General features: G+C 48.4%; 3 protein-coding genes across 3 annotated transcripts in view; all 3 read right to left on the reverse strand.

Moving 5' to 3' along the window:
* Nucleotides 1-374, reverse strand: part of cubn (cubilin (intrinsic factor-cobalamin receptor)) — a 50,055-nt gene extending 49,681 nt beyond the window's left edge. The window contains 2 exon segments of the mRNA XM_029831981.1: nt 1-52; nt 243-374. The exon segment at nt 1-52 is cut by the window's left edge and continues 78 nt beyond it. Coding sequence (XP_029687841.1) covers nt 1-52; nt 243-358 — 168 coding nt within the window. The 5' untranslated portion in view covers nt 359-374.
* A 6,237-nt stretch (nt 375-6,611) lies between these two features.
* LOC101070159 (tissue factor) lies at nt 6,612-11,659 on the reverse strand. Its single transcript, XM_029831933.1, has 6 exons — nt 11,460-11,659; nt 10,857-10,968; nt 10,492-10,685; nt 9,972-10,153; nt 9,720-9,885; nt 6,612-7,139 (listed from the first exon to the last, which is right to left on the reverse strand). Exons 1-6 carry the CDS (start codon nt 11,644-11,646, stop codon nt 6,994-6,996), a joined length of 987 nt encoding a protein of 328 aa, XP_029687793.1. The 5' UTR covers nt 11,647-11,659; the 3' UTR covers nt 6,612-6,993.
* Nucleotides 11,660-18,007: 6,348 nt separating this feature from the next.
* Nucleotides 18,008-20,122, reverse strand: alg14 (ALG14 UDP-N-acetylglucosaminyltransferase subunit). The gene is made up of 4 exons (XM_003976518.3): nt 19,901-20,122; nt 19,595-19,740; nt 18,833-18,955; nt 18,008-18,424 (listed from the first exon to the last, which is right to left on the reverse strand). The coding sequence occupies exons 1-4, from the start codon at nt 20,040-20,042 to the stop codon at nt 18,194-18,196; spliced, it is 642 nt and encodes a 213-aa protein (XP_003976567.1). The 5' UTR covers nt 20,043-20,122; the 3' UTR covers nt 18,008-18,193.
* Between the last annotated feature and the right edge of the window lie 1,029 nt (nt 20,123-21,151).

Here is a 21,151-nt window from a genome sequence, read left to right on the forward strand (position 1 = left end):
ATTATTCCCAGTTGTGAAGATGAGGTGGCCGCTGTCTGAGAGCATGTGCGGCCTACACACACACACACACACACACACACACACACACACACACACACAACTTTGTATGAAGAGTTGCTATAGTCAAAGAATTGCTGACATTATCTTATAGTAGACAGATTCCACAATTTTCTGAAGCATAAAGTGGATTTATTTCTTTTTTCTCCTTTACGCCATTTTGATTCCTGCAGATCTGGACTTACTGCTCACTGCTCAGCGTCCTTGGTCGGTGCCTTTGGTCTCCGGACTCGCCATCAAGCTGAGCTGACGGGAACAGGAGGAGGAGGAAAAGCCAGCAGGTTTTTAGCGTCTCTGCCATGGAAAAGAGACGTGTTGACGGGAACGCCAAACAATCAAATGAGGGGCTCCGGATGAACCGGGACACTCTTATGGCCAGGACCAAGACTTTGACCTGTGGGACATCAACATGCGTGGACATTTTCAGCACGTTTTTACTGAGTAAGGCTGTTAATCACATGATGATGAGAAATGAGTAACCTGCTTTATGTGACTTTAAAAAAGCAGGTTACTCATTTTAAATGTTCCATCCTGTAGAAAAGGGTTAGGGCCCATCCACCCACCTGCACACCTACCCACCTGCCCACCTGCCCATCCACCCACCTGCCCATCCACCCACCTGCCCACCTACCCACCTGCCCACCTACCCACCTACCCACCTGCCCACCTGCCCACCTGCCCATCCACCCACCTACCCACCTGCCCACCTGCCCATCCACCCACCTGCCCACCTACCCACCTGCCCACCTACCCACCTGCCCATCCACCCACCTGCACACCTACCCACCTGCCCACCTGCCCATCCACCCACCTGCCCATCCACCCACCTGCCCACCTACCCACCTGCCCACCTGCCCACCTACCCACCTACCCACCTGCCCAGCTGCCCATCCACCCACCTGCCCACCTGCCCACCTGCCCATCCACCCACCTGCCCACCTGCCCACCTGCCCATCCACCCACCTGCCCATCCACCCATCCACCCATCCACCCACCTACCCACCTGCCCACCTGCCCATCCACCCACCTGCCCATCCACCCACCTGCCCACCTACCCACCTGCCCACCTGCCCACCTACCCACCTACCCACCTGCCCAGCTGCCCATCCACCCACCTGCCCACCTGCCCACCTGCCCATCCACCCACCTGCCCACCTGCCCACCTGCCCATCCACCCACCTGCCCATCCACCCATCCACCCATCCACCCACCTACCCACCTACCCACCTGCCCATCCACCCACCTGCCCAGCTGCCCATCCACCCACCTGCCCACCTACCCACCTGCCCATCCACCCACCTGCCCACCTCCACCACCTGCCCACCTACCCACCTGCCCACCTCCCTACCTGCCCACCTGCCCATCCACCCACCTACCCATCCACCCATCCACCCACCTACCTACCTGCCCACCTACCCACCCACCTATCTACCTGCCCACCTACCCACCCACCTATCTACCTGCCCACCTACCCACCCACCTATCTAACTGCCCACCTACCCATCCACCCACCTCCACACCTGCCCACCTGCCTACCTACCCACCTCCACACCTGCCCACCTGCCTACCTACCCACCTCCACACCTGCCCACCTGCCTACCTACCCACCTCCACACCTGCCCACCTCCCTACCTGCCCATCCACCCACCTACCCATCCACCCATCCACCCACCTATCTACCTGCCCACCGACCCACCCACCTATCTACCTGCCCACCTACCCATCCACCCACCTCCACACCTGCCCACCTGTCTACCTACCCACCTCCACACCTGCCCACCTCCCTACCTGCCCACCTGCCCACCTGCCCATCCACCCATCCACCCACCTGCCCATCCACCCACCTGCCCAGCTGCCCATCCACCCACCTGCCCACCTACCCACCTGCCCATCCACCCACCTGCCCACCTCCACACCTGCCCACCTACCCACCTGCCCACCTCCCTACCTGCCCACCTGCCCATCCACCCACCTACCCATCCACCCATCCACCCACCTACCCATCCACCCATCCACCCACCTGCCCATCCACCCATCCACCCACCTACCCATCCACCCATCCACCCACCTCCACACCTGCCCACCTCCCTACCTGCCCACCTGCCCATCCACCCACCTACCCATCCACCCACCTACCCATCCACCCATCCACCCACCTACCTACCTGCCCACCTACCCACCCACCTATCTACCTGCCCACCTACCCACCCACCTATCTAACTGCCCACCTACCCATCCACCCACCTCCACACCTGCCCACCTGCCTACCTACCCACCTCCACACCTGCCCACCTGCCTACCTACCCACCTCCACACCTGCCCACCTCCCTACCTGCCCATCCACCCACCTACCCATCCACCCATCCACCCACCTATCTACCTGCCCACCGACCCACCCACCTATCTACCTGCCCACCTACCCATCCACCCACCTCCACACCTGCCCACCTGTCTACCTACCCACCTCCACACCTGCCCACCTCCCTACCTGCCCACCTGCCCATCCACCCACCTACCCATCCACCCACCTACCTACCTGACCACCTACCCACCCACCCACCTCCACACCTGCCCACCTGTCTACCTACCCACCTCCACACCTGCCCACCTACCTACCTGCCCACCTGCCCACCCCAGGAGGCATTTCTGATTTATGTAAACATCTTTAATATCTCCATGCTTTTTTGTCAGACAGTCGTTAAAGACGATGCTGAAACCCTTGAAGATGTCAACGTCTCCCTGTAGAGACCTGGGGTCCGAAAGTCTCCGAGCTCCTGAGGAGACTTTAATGAGTGAACTCTAAATCATGTGAGAGCCAATAAAGTTGAACAACTTCACGACAGCGAGGTGCTTTTTCTGCTGAGCTCATCTCCGAGGCCACCATAACTGATCGTTATCACCTCCGGACCATCCAACAGCTCATCTAACCAACATAAACAGCTGGATTTCTGCATAAGCTTCTGTCCCATTACACAGTTAGCACTGATGTTTACTGTCATTATTATTGGTAACAACATCAACAACAATAACAATAATAATCTCCTGGTGGATGGTCTCCTGCTGGACGGTGTCCTGGTGGACGGTCTCCTGCTGGATGGTCTCCTGGTGGACGGTCTCCTGGTGGATGGTCTCCTGCTGGAATGTCTCCTGCTGGACGGTGTCCTGGTGGACGGTCTCCTGCTGGATGGTCTCCTGGTGGACGGTCTCCTGGTGGACAGTCTCCTGGTGGACGGTCTCCTGGTGTATGGTTTCCTGGTTGATGGTCTCCTGGTGGATCTCCTCCCACGCCTGGAGGGCTAGGGTTAGGGTTAGGGTTATATCTCTTCCCCACCCTCCTGGGCGGTGCCTCCCTCCTTCAGACTTGGGTCCTCTACCAGAGGTCTGGGAGTCTGAGGGTTCTGCCCAGGATCTTAGCTGTTCCTGGACTGTGCTCTTCTGGACAGAGATCTCTGATGTGGTTCCTGGTATCTGTTGGAGCATCTACTTGGGGCTTGGGTGTTACTGCCCCTAGTGTCCCAATCACTACTGGGACCACTGTTGCCTTCATGCCCCACATTCTCTCCATCTCCTCCTTCAGCCCTTGGTACTTCTCCAGCTTCTCATGTTCCTCCTTCCTGATGTTGCTATCACTTGGGATTGCTACATCCATCACCACCACTGTCTCCTGGTGTTTATCTACCACCACTATGTCAGGCTGGTTGGCCACCACCATCTTGTCAGTCTGGATCTGGAAGTCCCACAGGATCTTGGCCTGCTTGTTCTCCAGCACTTTTCTCCACCTGGACCCTGGGACCTCCAGCCCATACTCAGATGTTCCTGTCCACTATGCCAGCCACCTGGTTATGCCACTCCATGTACGCCTTGCCTGCCAGCATCTTGCACCCTGCTGTGATGTGCTGGACTGTCTCAGGGGCGTCTCCACACAGCCTCCACCTGGGGTCTGGTCTGGTCTGGTCTGGTCTGGTCTGGTGGACCCTGGCCTCTATTGCTCTTGTGCTCAGGGCCTGTTCTTGTGCAGCCTTGAGTAGAGCCTCTGTGCTCTCTTCCAGTCCGGCTTTTTCCAGCTCCTGGTAGGTTTTCTGGATATCAGCCACTTCCTCAATTTGTCGGTGGTCCATTCCATGCAGGGGCTGATCCTTCCATGATAACCCCTCAGGTTCCTCCTCCTTGGTGGGCTTTTGTTGCCTGAGGCATTCACTCAGCAGTGGGTCAGTGGGGGCGATCTTCTTGATGTACTCTTGAAGGCTTGTTGTTTCCTCCTGGACAGTACTTCGGACACTTACTAGTCCTCGGCCCCCCTCCTTTCTCTTCGGGCCCTCCATGCATGGTGAGGAGCTTCCTGGTCTTGATGTCAGTGGCTTGTATCTCTTCCAGTGGCCAGGGTATTATGGCAGCAGGGTATCTGATTACTGGCAGGGCGTAGGTGTTTATGGCCTGGATCTTGTGCTTACCATCCAGCTGACCTTTCAGGACCTGAACCTCTGCAGGTATTTGGCTGTGGCTGACCTCCTAGCTGCCTCCTCATGGTTACTAGCTGCCTCGTCGTGGTTACTAGCTGCCTCCTGATGGTTACTAGCTGCCCCCTGATGGTTACTAGCTGCCTCGTCGTGGTTACTAGCTGCCTCCTCGTGGTTACTAGCTGCCTCCTCATGGTTACTAGCTGCCCCCTCATGGTTACTAGCTGCCTCCTCGTGGTTACTAGCTGCCTCCTCGTGGTTACTAGCTGCCCCCTCATGGTTACTAGCTGCCCCCTCATGGTTACTAGCTGCCTCCTCGTGGTTACTAGCTGCCTCGTCATGGTTACTAGCTGCCCCTCATGGTTACTAGCTGCCTCCTCATGGTTACTAGCTGCCCCCTCATGGTTACTAGCTGCCTCCTCATGGTTACTAGCTGCCTCCTCGTGGTTACTAGCTGCCTCGTCATGGTTACTAGCTGCCCCCTCATGGTTACTAGCTGCCTCTTCATGGTTACTAGCTGCCTCGTCATGGTTACTAGCTGCCTCCTCATGGTTACTAGCTGCCCCCTCATGGTTACTAGCTGCCTCCTCATGGTTACTAGGCCATGGTACTAGCTGCCCCCTCATGGTTACTAGCTGCTGTTCCCTTCAGGTAGGTCAACCCCATCAGTTGTGATCACCTTTCCTCTTCTAGCTACCATCCGCCCACATTTATCTAGTCCGAATGACATCTCGATGTCCTTGCTGTAGATCCTAGTGAGGTGAATCAGGTCATGCTCATTCTTGACATACAGCTTGATGTCGTCCATGTAGAGGAGGTGGCTGATGGTTGTTCCACTTCAGAACTGGTACCCATAGCCACTCTTGGTGATGATCTGGTTGAGGGGGTTTAGGCCTATGCAGAACAGCAGGGGGGGGGGGGGGGGGGGCAGAGCATCTCCTTGGTATTTGCCACATCTGATGCTCACCCGTGCAATTGGCTTTGAGTTGCCTCCAGAGTCGTGTTGCACAGCTTCATGGAGTTCTGGATGAACTCTCTTAGGTTCCTGTTGGTGTTATACAGCTTTAGGCACTCCAGTATCCATGTGTGCAGCATTGACTCACAGGCCTTCTAGTAATCAATCCAGGCAGTGCACAGGTTGGTGTGCCGCGTCCTACAGTCCTGGGCGACTGCCCTGTTGACCTGTTGACCTGGTGGTGTTGCCCTATGCCTTTCTGTGCTCTGCTCATGGATGGATCCATGTGCCTGCTGATCTTAGCCGCTAGGATGCCTGATAGGAGCTTCCATGTGGTGCTGAGGCAGGTTATGGGCCGGTAGTTGGACGGTATTGTGCCCTTCTGGGGGTCCTTCATTATGAGGCCTGTCCGGCCCTGGGTTAGCCACTCTGGGTGGTTCCCTGATGTTAGCAGCTGGTTCCTCTGTGCTGCCAGGCCTTCATGGAGTGCAGTCAGCTTCTTGAGCCAGTAGGCGTGGATCTTATCGGGCCCTGGTGCTGTTCCTTTATAAAACACACGATCAGTTTTAGTAGAAAGGGATTTCGGGTGGTGGCATTAGCATAGCTTTAAGCTTTGAACTATGGTGACTGGTTCAAACCAAGGCCATGTGGGTGAAGAACACAGCCCAGGTTTTTAGAGGTTCCTGATGAATTCTCTCATTGAGCCTCCTTTCAGATGATCAGGACCTTTTTCATTGATCCTAACTGACACAGAGCAGGTAGCAGATCTGTGAAGGTTCCTGCCCCTTTAATTCTACATGTGATGCAGCTGAGCTTTGCTGTTTACACGTGGTCGTTTAAGCTGGTTTCCTGCTGATGGAATCCACGACGTTTCCTGTTGTGTCGTGCCAGGAGCGTCTGCAAGTCTTTGTATGTGTCTGAGGTTTCATCCTGTCAGAGTTGGAGAATCAGCCAGAACTTTCTTCATCTCCTGTCACACTCTCCAACATGGTCGCTGCTTTGTTTTTCAATGAATCAATTCAGAATTCAATCAGTGAGATGAGTGGCTGCTCACCCCACCTACACAACTAAATGAAACTATTCTATATGTGTAGAAGTATATAGATATAAAAATCTAAAGAAATAACATCTGAAGCGTTATGTACATTGATTAGTTTTATTCCCAAGGTTTTAAAGCACCACCACCATACACACACCATTATTTTTATCAGTATACTCTAAATATAAATACACAATATTTCGGTGATTCATTTTAATTAACCAATAAATTAAGCATAAGGAAAAGACATTTCTCCTGGTAGTTGAGACAGTTCCTGTACATTAGTGCCATAAATATCTGCATTCTAACTCATTCAATCATAAAAAACCAACCTCTCACAACAAATAAAAGGAATGGAGTCAATCCCATCCAGCAGTAGGGCCATCCCTGGGCAGCAGGTCACGCTGGGATCCCACATGCTGCTCAGTAGTTTCACAGAAATCACCTGAGAGCTCCGGCTGCTTCAGCCACAGTCACCTGTGGAACTATATGGAAGCTAGCGGCACGGCTTCTTTCTCCTTCTGCAGGACTTTCCTTCGGTGCTTGCAGCAGGCCACCGTCGCCCCGATAATGCTGCCAACCAGCAGCAGGATGAAGAGGACGGCCACAAAGATCACTACCGGCGAATAGTCTAGCAAAACCAGACAGAAGAAGGACCTGTCATGCTAGTTTACATCATCAATAGATTTGATGTAATATCTATATCAAATGGAGGGCTCCAAAGATCCAGGCAGCCGCCAAAAAGCTCCATGAACCTTTAGGTCATTAACATTTGTAAAACTGTTTACAAGGTGGATCAGTCTCTCACTGCACCCTAACCCCAATCCCCTAACCATCTAACCCTAACTCTAACCCTCTAACCCTACCCCTCTAACCCTCTAACCCTAACTCTAACCCTACCCCTCTAACCCTAACCCTCTAACCCTAACCCTCTGACCCTAACTCTAACCCTGCCCCTCTAACCCTCTAACCCTAACCCTCTAACACTAACCCTCTAACCCTCTAACCCTAACCCTGCCCCTCTAACCCTGCCCCTCTAACCCTAACACTAACCCTAACCCTTTAACACTAACCCTCTAACCCTCTAACCCTAACCCTGCCCCTCTAACCCTGCCCCTCTAACCCTAACACTAACCCTAACCCTTTAACACTAACCCTCTAACCCTCTAACCCTAACCCTCTAACCCTGCCCCTCTAACCCTGCCCCTCTAACCCTGCCCCTCTAACCCTAACACTAACCCTAACCCTTTAACACTAACCCTCTAACCCTCTAACCCTAACCCTCTAACCCTAACCCTCTAACCCTAACTCCTAACCCTAACCCTATTTATGGTGAGTCACCATTCTTCTTCTTCACTGGAGCTCTTGATGTCATCGTTATTTTTACATTTGAAGTCATCTTGCCTGAGCCCGGACTCAGGAGAAGGTGCTGTCTATCTCTAGAGTCTATCTCTAGAGTCTATCTCTAGAGTCTATCTCTAGTGTCTATCTCTAGTCTGTCTCTAGTGTCTATCTCTAGTGTCTATCTCTAGAGTCTATCTCTAGTGTCTATCTCTAGTGTCTATCTCTAGTCTGTCTCTAGTGTCTATCTCTAGAGTCTGTCTCTAGTGTCTATCTCTAGAGTCTGTCTCTAGTGTCTATCTCTAGAGTCTGTCTCTAGTGTCTATCTCTAGAGTCTATCTCTAGTCTGTCTCTAGTGTCTATCTCTAGAGTCTGTCTCTAGTGTCTATCTCTAGAGTCTGTCTCTAGTGTCTATCTCTAGAGTCTATCTCTAGAGTCTATCTCTAGAGTCTATCTCTAGTGTCTATCTCTAGTCTGTCTCTAGTGTCTATCTCTAGAGTCTGTCTCTAGTGTCTATCTCTAGCGTCTGTCTCTAGTGTCTATCTCTAGAGTCTATCTCTAGTGTCTATCTCTAGTCTGTCTCTAGTGTCTATCTCTAGTGTCTATCTCTAGTGTCTATCTCTAGTGTCTGTCTCTAGTGTCTATCTCTAGAGTCTGTCTCTAGAGTCTATCTCTAGAGTCTATCTCTAGAGTCTATCTCTAGAGTCTATCTCTAGTGTCTATCTCTAGTCTGTCTCTAGTGTCTATCTCTAGTGTCTATCTCTAGAGTCTGTCTCTAGTGTCTATCTCTAGAGTCTATCTCTAGAGTCTGTCTCTAGTGTCTGTCTCTAGAGTCTATCTCTAGAGTCTATCTCTAGAGTCTATCTCTAGTGTCTATCTCTAGAGTCTGTCTCTAGAGTCTGTCTCTAGTGTCTATCTCTAGAGTCTGTCTCTAGTGTCTATCTCTAGAGTCTATCTCTAGAGTCTGTCTCTAGAGTCTGTCTCTAGAGTCTGTCTCTAGTGTCTATCTCTAGAGTCTGTCTCTAGTGTCTATCTCTAGAGTCTATCTCTAGAGTCTGTCTCTAGTGTCTATCTCTAGAGTCTATCTCTAGTGTCTATCTCTAGTGTCTATCTCTAGTGTCTATCTCTAGTGTCTATCTCTAGAGTCTATCTCTAGAGTCTGTCTCTAGAGTCTGTCTCTAGAGTCTGTCTCTAGAGTCTATCTCTAGAGTCTGTCTCTAGTGTCTATCTCTAGAGTCTATCTCTAGTGTCTATCTCTAGTGTCTATCTCTAGTGTCTATCTCTAGTGTCTATCTCTAGAGTCTATCTCTAGAGTCTGTCTCTAGAGTCTGTCTCTAGTGTCTATCTCTAGAGTCTGTCTCTAGAGTCTATCTCTAGAGTCTATCTCTAGTGTCTATCTCTAGAGTCTATCTCTAGTGTCTATCTCTAGAGTCTGTCTCTAGAGTCTATCTCTAGTGTCTATCTCTAGAGTCTATCTCTAGAGTCTATCTCTAGTGTCTATCTCTAGAGTCTATCTCTAGTGATCTGATCAAAGCTACAGGTTTACTTTGATGTCACTGACGTTCTCAAAGTAAAGGCAAATATTTGCTTATTACAGTGAATAAATTCCATTCAGCAGGACGTTTGCAAAGCACGTTCATGTATGATGACATTTGTCCAAATGTGGCCAAAGCAAAGCAGTGCTTACTATTTATATATATACATATATACAGTATGTCTTATCTTATTTATCTTATTCTAGTGTTTATTGTCTTCTCTATGTTGAATGTTGCAGCGTCACACCGAGACAAATTCCTGGCTTGTGTAATACTGTGTACTACATGAACAATGGCAATAAATAAATCTGATTCTGATTCTGATTCTGCTTTACCTTTTAAAATGGAGCTGTTTTCCTCTGAGCACTGGAACTGGCTCTCCTCTCCCAGTTGTTTGGTGATGGTTCTGCTGGGGATGTATGCCTGGATGCTGAAGCAGTAGCTCTCTCCCTGGTCAAGGTTGGTCAGCTCGATCACATTGGTCTTAGAGATGTGCTCTTTCTGGAGAGCAGAGGAGAACAACTCGGCATGAAGTGGCGTGCCCTGCTCGTGCGTACCAACTCATGAACGTGGGAGACGTGGCTCACCTTGCCCGTGCTCTTATTTTTCCTATAGGTGACTTTATACATCAGCTGGTCAGAGAAGATATCTCTAATGTTGAGCTGGCGGCCGTCTTTAAACAGGGCAGTGAGAGGGTCAGTGACAAATAGGCTGGTCTTCTTTTTGTCTGCACTCACTTCCAGCTTGAAGTCCGGTTTTCCTATATCAGCTACATGACAAGGAAAAATAAGAATGAATAAATCTGGGCTGGACTCCCATGTGGCCCTTGAATGCATGTGTTTAAGAATGTTCTTCGACGCGCAGGTTTGAATACAGAACTAAAATATGAAGGTGAGGTTGCTAATTTCCTAGCAACAAGCACATTTTTAGATAGAGACAATAATGGCACATAAAGCAGCACCAGCTTTTCAGTGGTGAGCTCTTTTCCTGGGAATTTCACACTGTCTGGAGGAGAAACGTGCACGCTCCATCCAGGCTGTGGGACTAGAACTCCTGGACTCATTCCTAACGCAGGAGAACACAGCAGACATGAGCAGAACCACCTACTGTCATTGTAGGGGCAGAATCGTGGTGACCTGCTGTAGGGAAACTCTGTGAGTTCCGAGGTTTCGCCGAGCGGCGGTTCGGACAGGATTTCAGCCATGTAACTGGACCTCAGCTCGGTCAAGGAGTTGGACAGGTCACACTGTGGGAATGAGGAACGGATACAATGAGGGTTTCTCATTTTGTCTCCACCAATCCTGAAAGATAAAAATAGCCGGAGTTAAGTGTGCATTCTTCTCTGATCCTGATCCACCTTCCTGGAGAACGGTCCTGGATCAGTAAGAGATTCATATCGCCGTTCTGCCAGTAACATGACTTTCAAGGCTCCATTCCCACCCGTTAGAATCAGAATCCGTTTCGTAACTCACCTGAAGAATTCAACTGTGTAGGAGTACAGATGGGAGGGTTTGGGGTCCCAGGTCAGCACCGTTTTAAAGTTGGTGGATTTCCAGGTGACATTATAGGCTCGAGGGTAGGAGGCTGCAAAAGGTTGGAATGTCCCGTTAGAGCGACTCTCCAGCACGCATGTATGGGAAGATTCTTGTCATTCTGGAAGTTTTTCTGAGTCAACAGCAAACGGCACCGAGTGTCGAAATAACGCGAGCCCATTTCCGAACACCGAGTCCCAACTTCATTTTCATTCCCAAATTCTCTTTTCCCCACTTCCATACGTGGACTACGTGCTCGTGCGCCATTCTAACCTCTCTGACCAAGTTAAAAGGTTCCAGAAACCTCACGAATGTTTTCTGTTTAAGCCAAATTTCCTCTGAAACGTGTGTTCACGATGCGCAAATTGCTTCCTTTTTTCTGAACTTTCAGTCGGGACTTCAGTCGGTGACCCGCAGCCAGGATCGGACTCTAGTCTCGGTTGCCAGGGCAACAGTGGGCTCTATTAAAGCGTGACAGACGGACGGACAAAGTCCAGCAGGATATATGGCGCATTGTTCAGGTGTGGATGCGAACCCACTCACCTGAAACGCTCCGCACGCAGTGAAGAAGGAGCATGAGGAAAAGTGCTGAACACTTCATGTCGACTCGGCTTCCTCGTCCCAACACTAACATCCAGCTGGTTCCGTGTGCAGGACGGGTCCCCAGTGCAGCGCGCCCAGTGTTCCCAGTGTTCCCAGTCTGTCGGCACTGATTCCTCCGCCGGCTCATGATTTGGTTACTAATCAGCCTCACTCCAGGCGAGTCGGGGGCGTGGCCGCGCGGAATGTGGCCAAATAAGGAAGGTCCGCCTGTGACGTCAGCGAGCAAGGACCGCCCTGACGTGCCTGTCCCGTTGACGTCACTTAGCGGTCGCTATTCACACATGCACTGCAGGAGAGAGGCTGGTGTTTACTGTTACATAGCAGTGTGTCAGCTTAACTTAGCACTGGTCCTGCTGGGAATTCTGAGTAACCACAGGGTGCCATTCACATTTGTAAAGCTCGTTGTGTATGACTGTGACATAAAAAGTGCATGAATCAGAATTTCCAAGCTCGGCTCTGCTCCAGTGGCTCACAAACCCACCAGCAGGTGACCCCACACCAGTAGCGTGCCTCTAGTCCAACTAGTGGTGCAGCAGCAGCACTGAACAACAGCGACCAGGACAGGCTGGTCCGGAGGCCGAGACCACCACGGAGACCAGCACAGCAGCAGTACAGCAAGGCTGGAACCCTCAGGAATCATCAGGCAGCACACCAGCCTCTCAGTCCTCCTGCCTGCTGTGGGTTTAGGGTTGAGTTGTGAGGAGACTTTTCACAGTCCAAGCAGCCTCCAAGCAGTCTAACCCAGACCCTGACCCTCTAACCCTAACCCTCTAACCCTGACCCTCTAACCCTAACCCCAACCCTAGCCCATTATCTCCATAATCACCACAACAGACCTTTTGGCCCCCACAAAGCTTATAACAGAGTAATAATAAGTCAAAGGGGGTTAAAACATTGTGAAGGTGCAGATGATAAAGTTATAAACTCCAAACCTGCATTGACCCCAAGTAAAAAACTACATATTTACTAACTAATTTAAAAGTGATGGAACTTGTAAGATGATGCCTGTAGCAGTGATGCTGCATAAAGAAGCACATTATTGTCTAGAGGAGTCCTGTCGCCCCCCCCATTGGAGGGTCGCCTGAACACAGCGACATAATGAGAGGGTTAGCTCACATCATCTATGCTCTAGCAGTGGGTGGTCACAGTGGTCGGGGGCCACAGGAAGTGACCTACTTTAGAGACTTCCTGGTGGCCTTGACGAGCCCAGATGAATGTGGCGTTTTCTTCAGGGTCAGACGAGCTAAGTGACGTCCAGCCAGAATCTGTCTTGAGTGGTCGTCAGAGCAAAGTTAGTTCCCACCCAGCACTGCAACATTCTCATTTCACATACAGTAAAGGCATAAACTCAGACCAGAACCTTCTTACTTTGTGCATTTACATTTTAAACTGAATGCTGTCAGGCTTCTTAAGCCCATCTGTTTTTAGAGGTGAGCCAGTTTTTGCTTTCAGAGAATAAACATGTGGCAGATGCAAACATCATCTTTTGGCTGGTTCTAAGGTCTCTAACCACATCCACAAGTCTCCCCTTGGTTCTTCCTCTGGACCTGACAAGTCTCCGGGGTTAGGGTCAGGGTTAGGGGTTAGGCGTTAGGGGGTTAGGGTTAAGGTTAGGGGTTAGGGTTAGGGGTTATGGGGTTAGGGTTAGGGGTTAGGGTTAGGGCCAGGGTTAGGGGTTAGGGTTAGAGTTAAGATTAGGAGTTAGGGTTAGAGTTAAGGTTAGGGGTCAGGGGTTAGGCGTTAGGGTTAGGGTTAGGGTTAGGGTTAGGGTCAGGGTCAGGGTTAGGGTTAGGGGTTATGGGGTTAGGGTCAGGGTCAGGGTTAGGGTTAGAGTTAAGATTAGGAGCTAGGGTTAGAGTTAAGGTTAGGGGTTAGGGGTTAGGCATTAGGGGGTTAGGGTTAAGGTTAGGGGTTAGGGTTAGAGTTAAGGTTAGGTGTTAGGGTTAGAGTTAAGGTTAGGGGTTAGGGGGTTAGGGTTAAGGTTAGGGGTTAGGGTTAGAGTTAAGGTTAGGTGTTAGGGTTAGGGGTTATGGTTAGGGGTTAGGGTTAGGGTCAGGGTTAGGGGTTATGGGGTTAGGGTTAGGGTTAGGTGTTAGGCGTTAGGGTTAGAGTTAAGATTAGGAGTTAGGGTTAGGGTTAGAGTTAAGGTTAGGGGTCAGGGGTTAGGCTTTAGGGTTAGGGTCAGGGTTAGGGTTATGGGTTATGGGGTTAGGGTTAGGGTCAGGGTTAGGGTTAGGGTTAGGGGTTAGGGTTAGAGTTAAGGTTAGGGGTTAGGGGGTTAGGGTTAAGGTTAGGGTTAGAGTTAAGGTTAGGGGTTATGGTTAGGGGTTAGGGTCAGGGTTAGGGGTTATGGGGTTAGGGTTAGGCGTTAGGCGTTAGGGTTAGAGTTAAGATTAGGAGTTAGGGTTAGAGTTAAGGTTAGGGGTCAGGGGTTAGGCTTTAGGGTTAGGGTCAGGGTTAGGGTTATGGGTTATGGGGTTAGGGTTAGGGTCAGGGTTAGGGTTAGAGTTAAGGTTAGGGGTTAGGGGGTTAGGGTTAAGGTTAGGGTTAAGGTTAGGGTTAAGGTTAGGGTTAGAGTTAAGGTTAGGGGTTAGGGTTAGGGTTAGGGGTTAGGGTTAGGGTCAGGGTCAGGGTTAGGGTTAGAGTTAAGGTTAGGGGTCAGGGTTAGGGGTTAGGGTTAGAGTTAAGGTTAGGGGTTAGGCGTTAGGGTTAGGGTTAGGGTTAGGGTCAGGGTCAGGGTTAGTGGTTAGGGTTAGGGGTTAGGGTTAGGGTCAGGGTCAGGGTCAGGGTTAGGGTTAGAGTTAAGGTTAGGGGTCAGGGTTAGGGGTTAGGGTTAGAGTTAAGGTTAGGGGTTAGGCGTTAGGGTTAGGGTTAGGGTCAGGGTCAGGGTTAGTGGTTAGGGGTTAGGGTTAGAGTTAAGGTTAGGGGTCAGGGTTAGGGTTAGGGGTTATGGGGTTAGGGTTAGAGTTAAGGTTAGGGGTCAGGGTTAGGGGTTAGGGTTAGAGTTAAGGTTAGGGGTTATGGGGTTAGGGTTAAGCGTTAGGGTTAGTGGTTAGTGGTTAGGGGTTAGGGTTAGAGTTAAGGTTAGGGGTCAGGGTTAGGGTTAGCGTTAAGGTTAGGTGTTAGGGTTAGGGGTTAGGCATTAGGGTTAGGGTTAGGGTTAAATGTAGACGAGCAAGCTTCTAAACTTCAAAAGAGCTTCTGAATCCAGGATCCTGGAATGGTCACTGATTCGAGTGGAAAAGCTGTAAAAATGTGCTAACGGTAATTGTGAGCCTCCATTGCCAGTTCCATGGAAGCAAGTGTATCATGTTTGTACTTGCTCAGGAATGTGAGGGAAGTTTGTTTTTGTGAAGCTTGTTCCAGGAAAAGAGGTGGGAGGATACTTGCTAAAACATGACTTGCATTTTTGGACTAAAGGTTGGCATGAAGCAGAGAGGAATCAGGTCAGATAGAGAAGATAAGAGCTGGCTCAGCACTTCTGGGTTAGGGTTAGGGTTACTGTCAATACTACTGTCATTACTACTGTTATTACTACTGTTATTACTACTGTCATTGCTACTGTTATTACTACTGTTATTACTACTGTCATTACTACTGTCATTAATACTGTCATTACTACTGTCAATACTACTGTCATTACTACTGTCAATACTACTGTCATTACTACTGTCAATACTACTGCCATTAATACTGTCATTACTACTGCCATTACTACTGTTATTACTACTGTCATTACTACTGTCATTACTACTGTCATTACTACTGTCATTAATACTGTTATTACTACTGTTATTACTACTGTCATTACTACTGTTATTACTACTGTCATTACTACTGTCATTACTACTGTCATTAATACTGTTATTACTACTGTCATTAATACTGTTATTACTACTGTCATTACTACTGTCAATACTACTGTCATTACTACTGTCATTACTACTGTCATTAATACTGTCATTACTACTGTCATTACTACTGTCATTAATACTGTCATTAATACTGTCATTACTACTGTCATTACTACTGTCAATACTACTGTCATTACTACTGTCATTACTACTGTCATTAATACTGTCATTACTACTGTCATTACTACTGTCATTAGTACTGTCATTACTACTGTCATTACTACTGTCATTAATACTGTTATTACTACTGTCATTACTACTGTCAATACTACTGTCATTACTACTGTCATTACTACTGTCATTAATACTGTCATTACTACTGTCATTACTACTGTCATTAATACTGTCATTACTACTGTCATTACTACTGTCAATACTACTGTCATTACTACTGTCATTACTACTGTCATTAATACTGTCATTACTACTGTCATTACTACTGTCATTAGTACTGTCATTACTACTGTCATTAATACTGTTATTACTACTGTCAATACTACTGTCATTACTACTGTCATTACTACTGTCATTAATACTGTCATTACTACTGTCATTACTACTGTCATTAATACTGTCATTAATACTGTCATTACTACTGTCATTACTACTGTCAATACTACTGTCATTACTACTGTCATTACTACTGTCATTAATACTGTCATTACTACTGTCATTAGTACTGTCATTACTACTGTTATTACTACTGTCATTACTACTGTCAATACTACTGTCATTACTACTGTCAATACTACTGTCATTAATACTGTTATTACTACTGTCATTACTACTGTCATTACTACTGTCATTACTACTGTCATTACTACTGTCATTACTACTGTTATTACTACTGTCATTACTACTGTCATTACTACTGTCATTACTAATCCACAAAAGCCAGATTCTCTTTCACATAAGACATTTTAAAAACTAACCCTAACTTGCACTATATCTTCCATACGTCAGCTAAAAACAAAAGACATCAGAATAAAAGCAGCTCAACCCAGAAACTGAAGAAAGCAGCTATGACAGAGTGCAGCCAGTCAGGCTTGGCCAGCAGGGGTTCCTTTAGTGTTTGGAAGGCGGTTCCGCCCTGATCCAAGAGGCTTCCTCAGGTCTCAGTGAACTGGTGGAACCCCAGAGATCCTTTTAGCGTCCTGATTGCTGGCGTTAGCATCAGTTGCTGGTCGTTTCCATCGGTAAAGGGTGGATCCTCCCAGTCACCATGTGCTGTGGGGTGTGAACCACTGGGAATCTTCCTGGGGAGGGATCCCAGGACAGCAATGGGAGCACCTACTTCCTGTCCTGTCCTGTCTTTTCCCACCACTTTGCTAATCTTTCGTTTGTCTTGATTAGCGGGTGCTATTTAAGCCGGTGTGCCATGCTGCTGTGCCACGTTGTGCCTGTAAATTTCATGTCCTGCCAGAGCTTTTGTAATTGTGAAGCCTTTGTTTTCTGTCTCCATTTTTTGATTCTTTTTTTGATTGTTTTCTTGCCGTTCCTGCATGTTGTTGAAGGCCTGCTGAAGGTTCCAGCCTTGGACTCTCTCAGCCACAGACCCAGCAGTGGTCAGTGGAAGCTGGACTTGATCATTTCCATTGGTCTTTGTTTGGTTGCAGCAGATCATTGGGTTCATCTCTGGTACTGATGGGGCCCACTCCTGCGCTGGTTTACAGCGCAGAAGGGGACCGTAATGGACTCAGAAGCCTTTTATAATCCCTCAGAGGGGAAATAACGGCAACGCAGGCCTGGGTTGTTGAGGACATGTCCACATGAAAACGGCTGAGGGTTCCTGAAGCTCTGCTGTGTCCATTCCTGGTCCAACCCACATAATTTGCTTCTGTTGCCAGATAACTGGAATAGTTGCCATGACAGGAAAACTTTGATTGCTTCACTGTTGGAATTTATTGCAGGTCCGTTCGTGTTCTTGAGGGAAACCTGTTTCCAACAGAGTGGTTATGAAACGTTGATGCACATTTTAACTTTGCACTCGTCTGGGTTCCTATTGAGAAGGTTTCTCTAGTCCAGTGGAAGGAAAATCCAGGAAGTGGAAATATCATGGAGAATTCTGACAACCCTGTTCAAGGTGTTCAAGAAAACTCTGAAAACATTACAAACAAATCTGATTAGATTCACATGTTAGTCAGAAATAATGACTAATTATTATTCCATGTTTTGGGTAGAATGGAGTCGACTCTTCCACAGTGAATAACAGACTAAGCTCTTAAACCCTCAACCCACAATATCTTTGAACAGATGTTTTCCTGAACACACACTCATTTGTTTGCTAAAGTCTGACTTTCCAAGAAACGGAGGGGACGTTCTACTGCCAGCGTTCCTGTAACTCACTCACTGAAGAACATGGTGACTGGATCCTTTCATGTGCTCCACCATGTAGGTGGTTAAATGGAGCACTGGTCCAGCTGCAGCAGGTCCACTGGGGACAGGTGGAGCTCCCACTAAAACCAGTCAGAGCATTTAGCCTCAGTCACGTGGTGGTGAAGAGAAAATCAAAGGAAATTCCTCTTTTTAGCATTACGATTGTGGCTCTTTAGCACAGGAAATAATTCAATTCTCATGAGTTGTGCAACATTCTCATTTTTATTGATTCATTCAAATATATTTTACACTAAAATTCTTTTCATTCAGCTTGAAAAGTCGATGCTGAACTCACAGTTAAAACACTCGTTTTTGCTGAAGATCGATGCAGCAGAGAACCTGAGAAGAAGGTCTTCATATATTTATGCCCCCACACGGGAAGTTTCACACAATTCTTCCAAGAAAAATGGATTTGGGATATTTGTCCCTTAATGAAGGCCACTGCACAAAGAAATAGTCGGATAGGGAGTAGAGAATCTTCCCCGTCAGTGACAGTGTGTGCACTCTACACACACTTTCCACATAAACTATCACAACTTTCTTTATTCCCAATATTCCAAGTAGGAGCGCTGCCACACACAAGGGAACACAGGTTCCTGGGCCGTTACACAGCACCTGCAACCACACAAAGATGGGAGAGACAGGCTGTCAGACAGCAATATTCCCAGCAGCACCAGCTGGATGCCGTCACTCAGGAGTCGGTGGTCAGAAGCTTCCTGGAGGACTGGGCAGCGCCTCATGGGCTGAAACCCCAGAGAGCCGTTAAATGAGGTACCAGCGCCAACCTCAAAACACCCCCAGGAACTTCTGGGTCCGTGCCCCCCCACCCCATCAGCCCTCATTCTGGAGCTCTTCACCAGCCTCACTTCAAATGTTGACGGCTTTTTGGTCTTGGAAATGTTCAGATTTAAAAGTTTAGCTTCTGACCAGCTTCCAAAGGCATCCAGTCGGGCTCCTTTATACATCGGACAATTCCAAAAGCGGAGTTTTGTGATAACTTTTCATTTAAAAGGAAACGCTTACCATGTCAGGTCTGATTCGGAACATCAAAGGAAGAGAAGAGCAGAAGGACTTCAAAGTGCTGACAACAGAGGAGCTCCACGACTGGTGCACCTCTCGGCTTCGTGGGATTTGGCAGATAGAAAACTAGGAAACAAAAGAGCATACATGTGTGTTTTCTTTAACAAATGCAGATTTTCTTCAGATTTAAAGCTAAATGAAATATGTATGAAATAGGTCCTGGACTATAATTCCACACTGACATTTGATGGAATGATAATGTTTCTGTTGGCTGCAGCAGTTCCAGCCTCCGCTCTTGTTGCTTTGATGCCTTTCACCACTGGAATGTTCTGATGTTCTCACAGATCCTCTCCAGCTGTCCGGGTGGATGGAGGCCATGAGATATGGTCAGGACCTGTTTGACTGGGTTCATGAGACGGCTCTGGCTGCTCCGCTCCTGGACCTGAACACAGCTGTCCCTCAGACACTCCTGGTTGTGGCCGTCTCCATCAGAATGAAGGTGAACCTCCAGTCTCGTCTGAGGTCCCGACTGCTCTGGTGCAGGGTTTTAAAATATCGTTGGTTCCTCTCAAACCCAACCAGTCTTCCTGACCCATCTGCTGTCCCCACCAGGCCTTCCTGTGGATTCTTGCTCACATCTCTGTCTTACTCATTCTGCAGTCTTCAGTGTAGATTGATTAAAGATCCTTTTAGCAGAGGACAACTTGAATGGAGAATGAAGGGGTGCAGGTAGCAGTTAGCAGGTAGCAGAGCAACTCTTTGTACCTGTGACGTAGATTCGCCTCTGGAGTTCTCAAATGTGCTGATTTTCTCTTCGCTCATCCTGTCGGTGTCAGCAACGACATAGTAGCGGGGGGAGAATGCGGAGGACAGCGAGCCCGTCAGCCGGAGGACCTCGGAGGTGTGTCCGCCTACACGACACACCAAACTCCGACTTACTCACGTTAAAACATGCAGACACACTTCCACCTCAACGCTATTGGAAATGAACCCGAAGCTGTGGTTCATCTCTGTTCTCCACTATATCTGACGGCTTTAAGTGCGAAATAGGGAACTATTTTGCGGCACTACCTGATCCAGCAACGATGACAACAGCGAAGGACTCTTTGGCCCTAAACGGACAGTTTCTCCCAGCCTTCAAAACCACATACAAGCGGAAAGAAACCAGCATCAGCAAGAAGGAAAGAGCAGAAAGGCCCACTAGCAGCGCCATCTTGGTCTACGGAAGCCGCCGTGGATCAAGCGTCTGTCCAGTGTTGGGGGGGGAGCCTTGGTCCTGTGGCGCATGAAGCAAAATACAACTGGACTTCCGGGTCTGAGGACGCGCCACTGCGCATGCTCCGTAGCCTCATAGCGGCTGAGATTGCGCAGTAGTGTTTCCAAAACCTCCACCGAACAACCACTCGGGCTCTCCCGGATTCATTCGACAGTTTCCGTAATCGTAGCTGCGCGTTCATGAGCCTGTTACCGGGCTGATCGTGGCCGAGCCGCTGCAAACAGTGGCTGTTTCCGACTCCACACACTCGTTCCCTGTTCACTACTCACTACATGGGGGACGTGGATTGAGTGAACTACGTAGCGCACTCAATTTAAAGTTAGTATTCGGACAACGGCGTCATTTACGGCGCACGTAAAGTGACGTCATGGTGTCGCATAATAATTACGAACCGGTCGCCGGGAAAAGTGGCCAGGTCCATTTAATTATTTTAACCCATCAAAAATACATTCAGCGGTCATTTTATGAAAATGCAATATTTTACCCTATAATTAACTTTATATAATAAAATGAAATATTAATGTCAATAATAATACAATAATAATTACTTATTACCTAAAATAATTAGTGTCCCTTGACATTTTCAAGCCAAGGCGTGATGGAACATTCTCAAGTCATATTCCGCTGTAGTGAAAACATTTAATAAAGCAATTTTTTCATCAAAAAATGGATCAAAGCTACTTTTCATCTTTGTAAATATTCTTTTACTGAGATTCTGTCACCTGGTGAGGAACAGACAATTCCGAAGAACAATTTTAAGTGGGGGGGGGGGGATCAGTGAAGATTGGTTGATTTTTTTTTTTTAACACATTTATGTTGTAATATTTTAAGATGATCATATTGGACCCGTACTGAAAAAATATTCTTATTTCCAAAAGATTCATATATCAAACCGCACAGTAGAAATTACGTTAAAAAATGTATCCCGTCGGTATCACGTGATACCGTAAAGGCTGATGGGATACATTTTCTGAGTTAGGGTGCTCGCTTGTACACTACTTTTCGCAGTGCATTGTGGGATACATTGAGTGCACTAGATAGGGTAC

This window comes from Takifugu rubripes, unplaced genomic scaffold (genome assembly GCF_901000725.2).
Source record: "Takifugu rubripes unplaced genomic scaffold, fTakRub1.2, whole genome shotgun sequence".
In the NCBI taxonomy this organism is placed as follows: domain Eukaryota; kingdom Metazoa; phylum Chordata; class Actinopteri; order Tetraodontiformes; family Tetraodontidae; genus Takifugu; species Takifugu rubripes.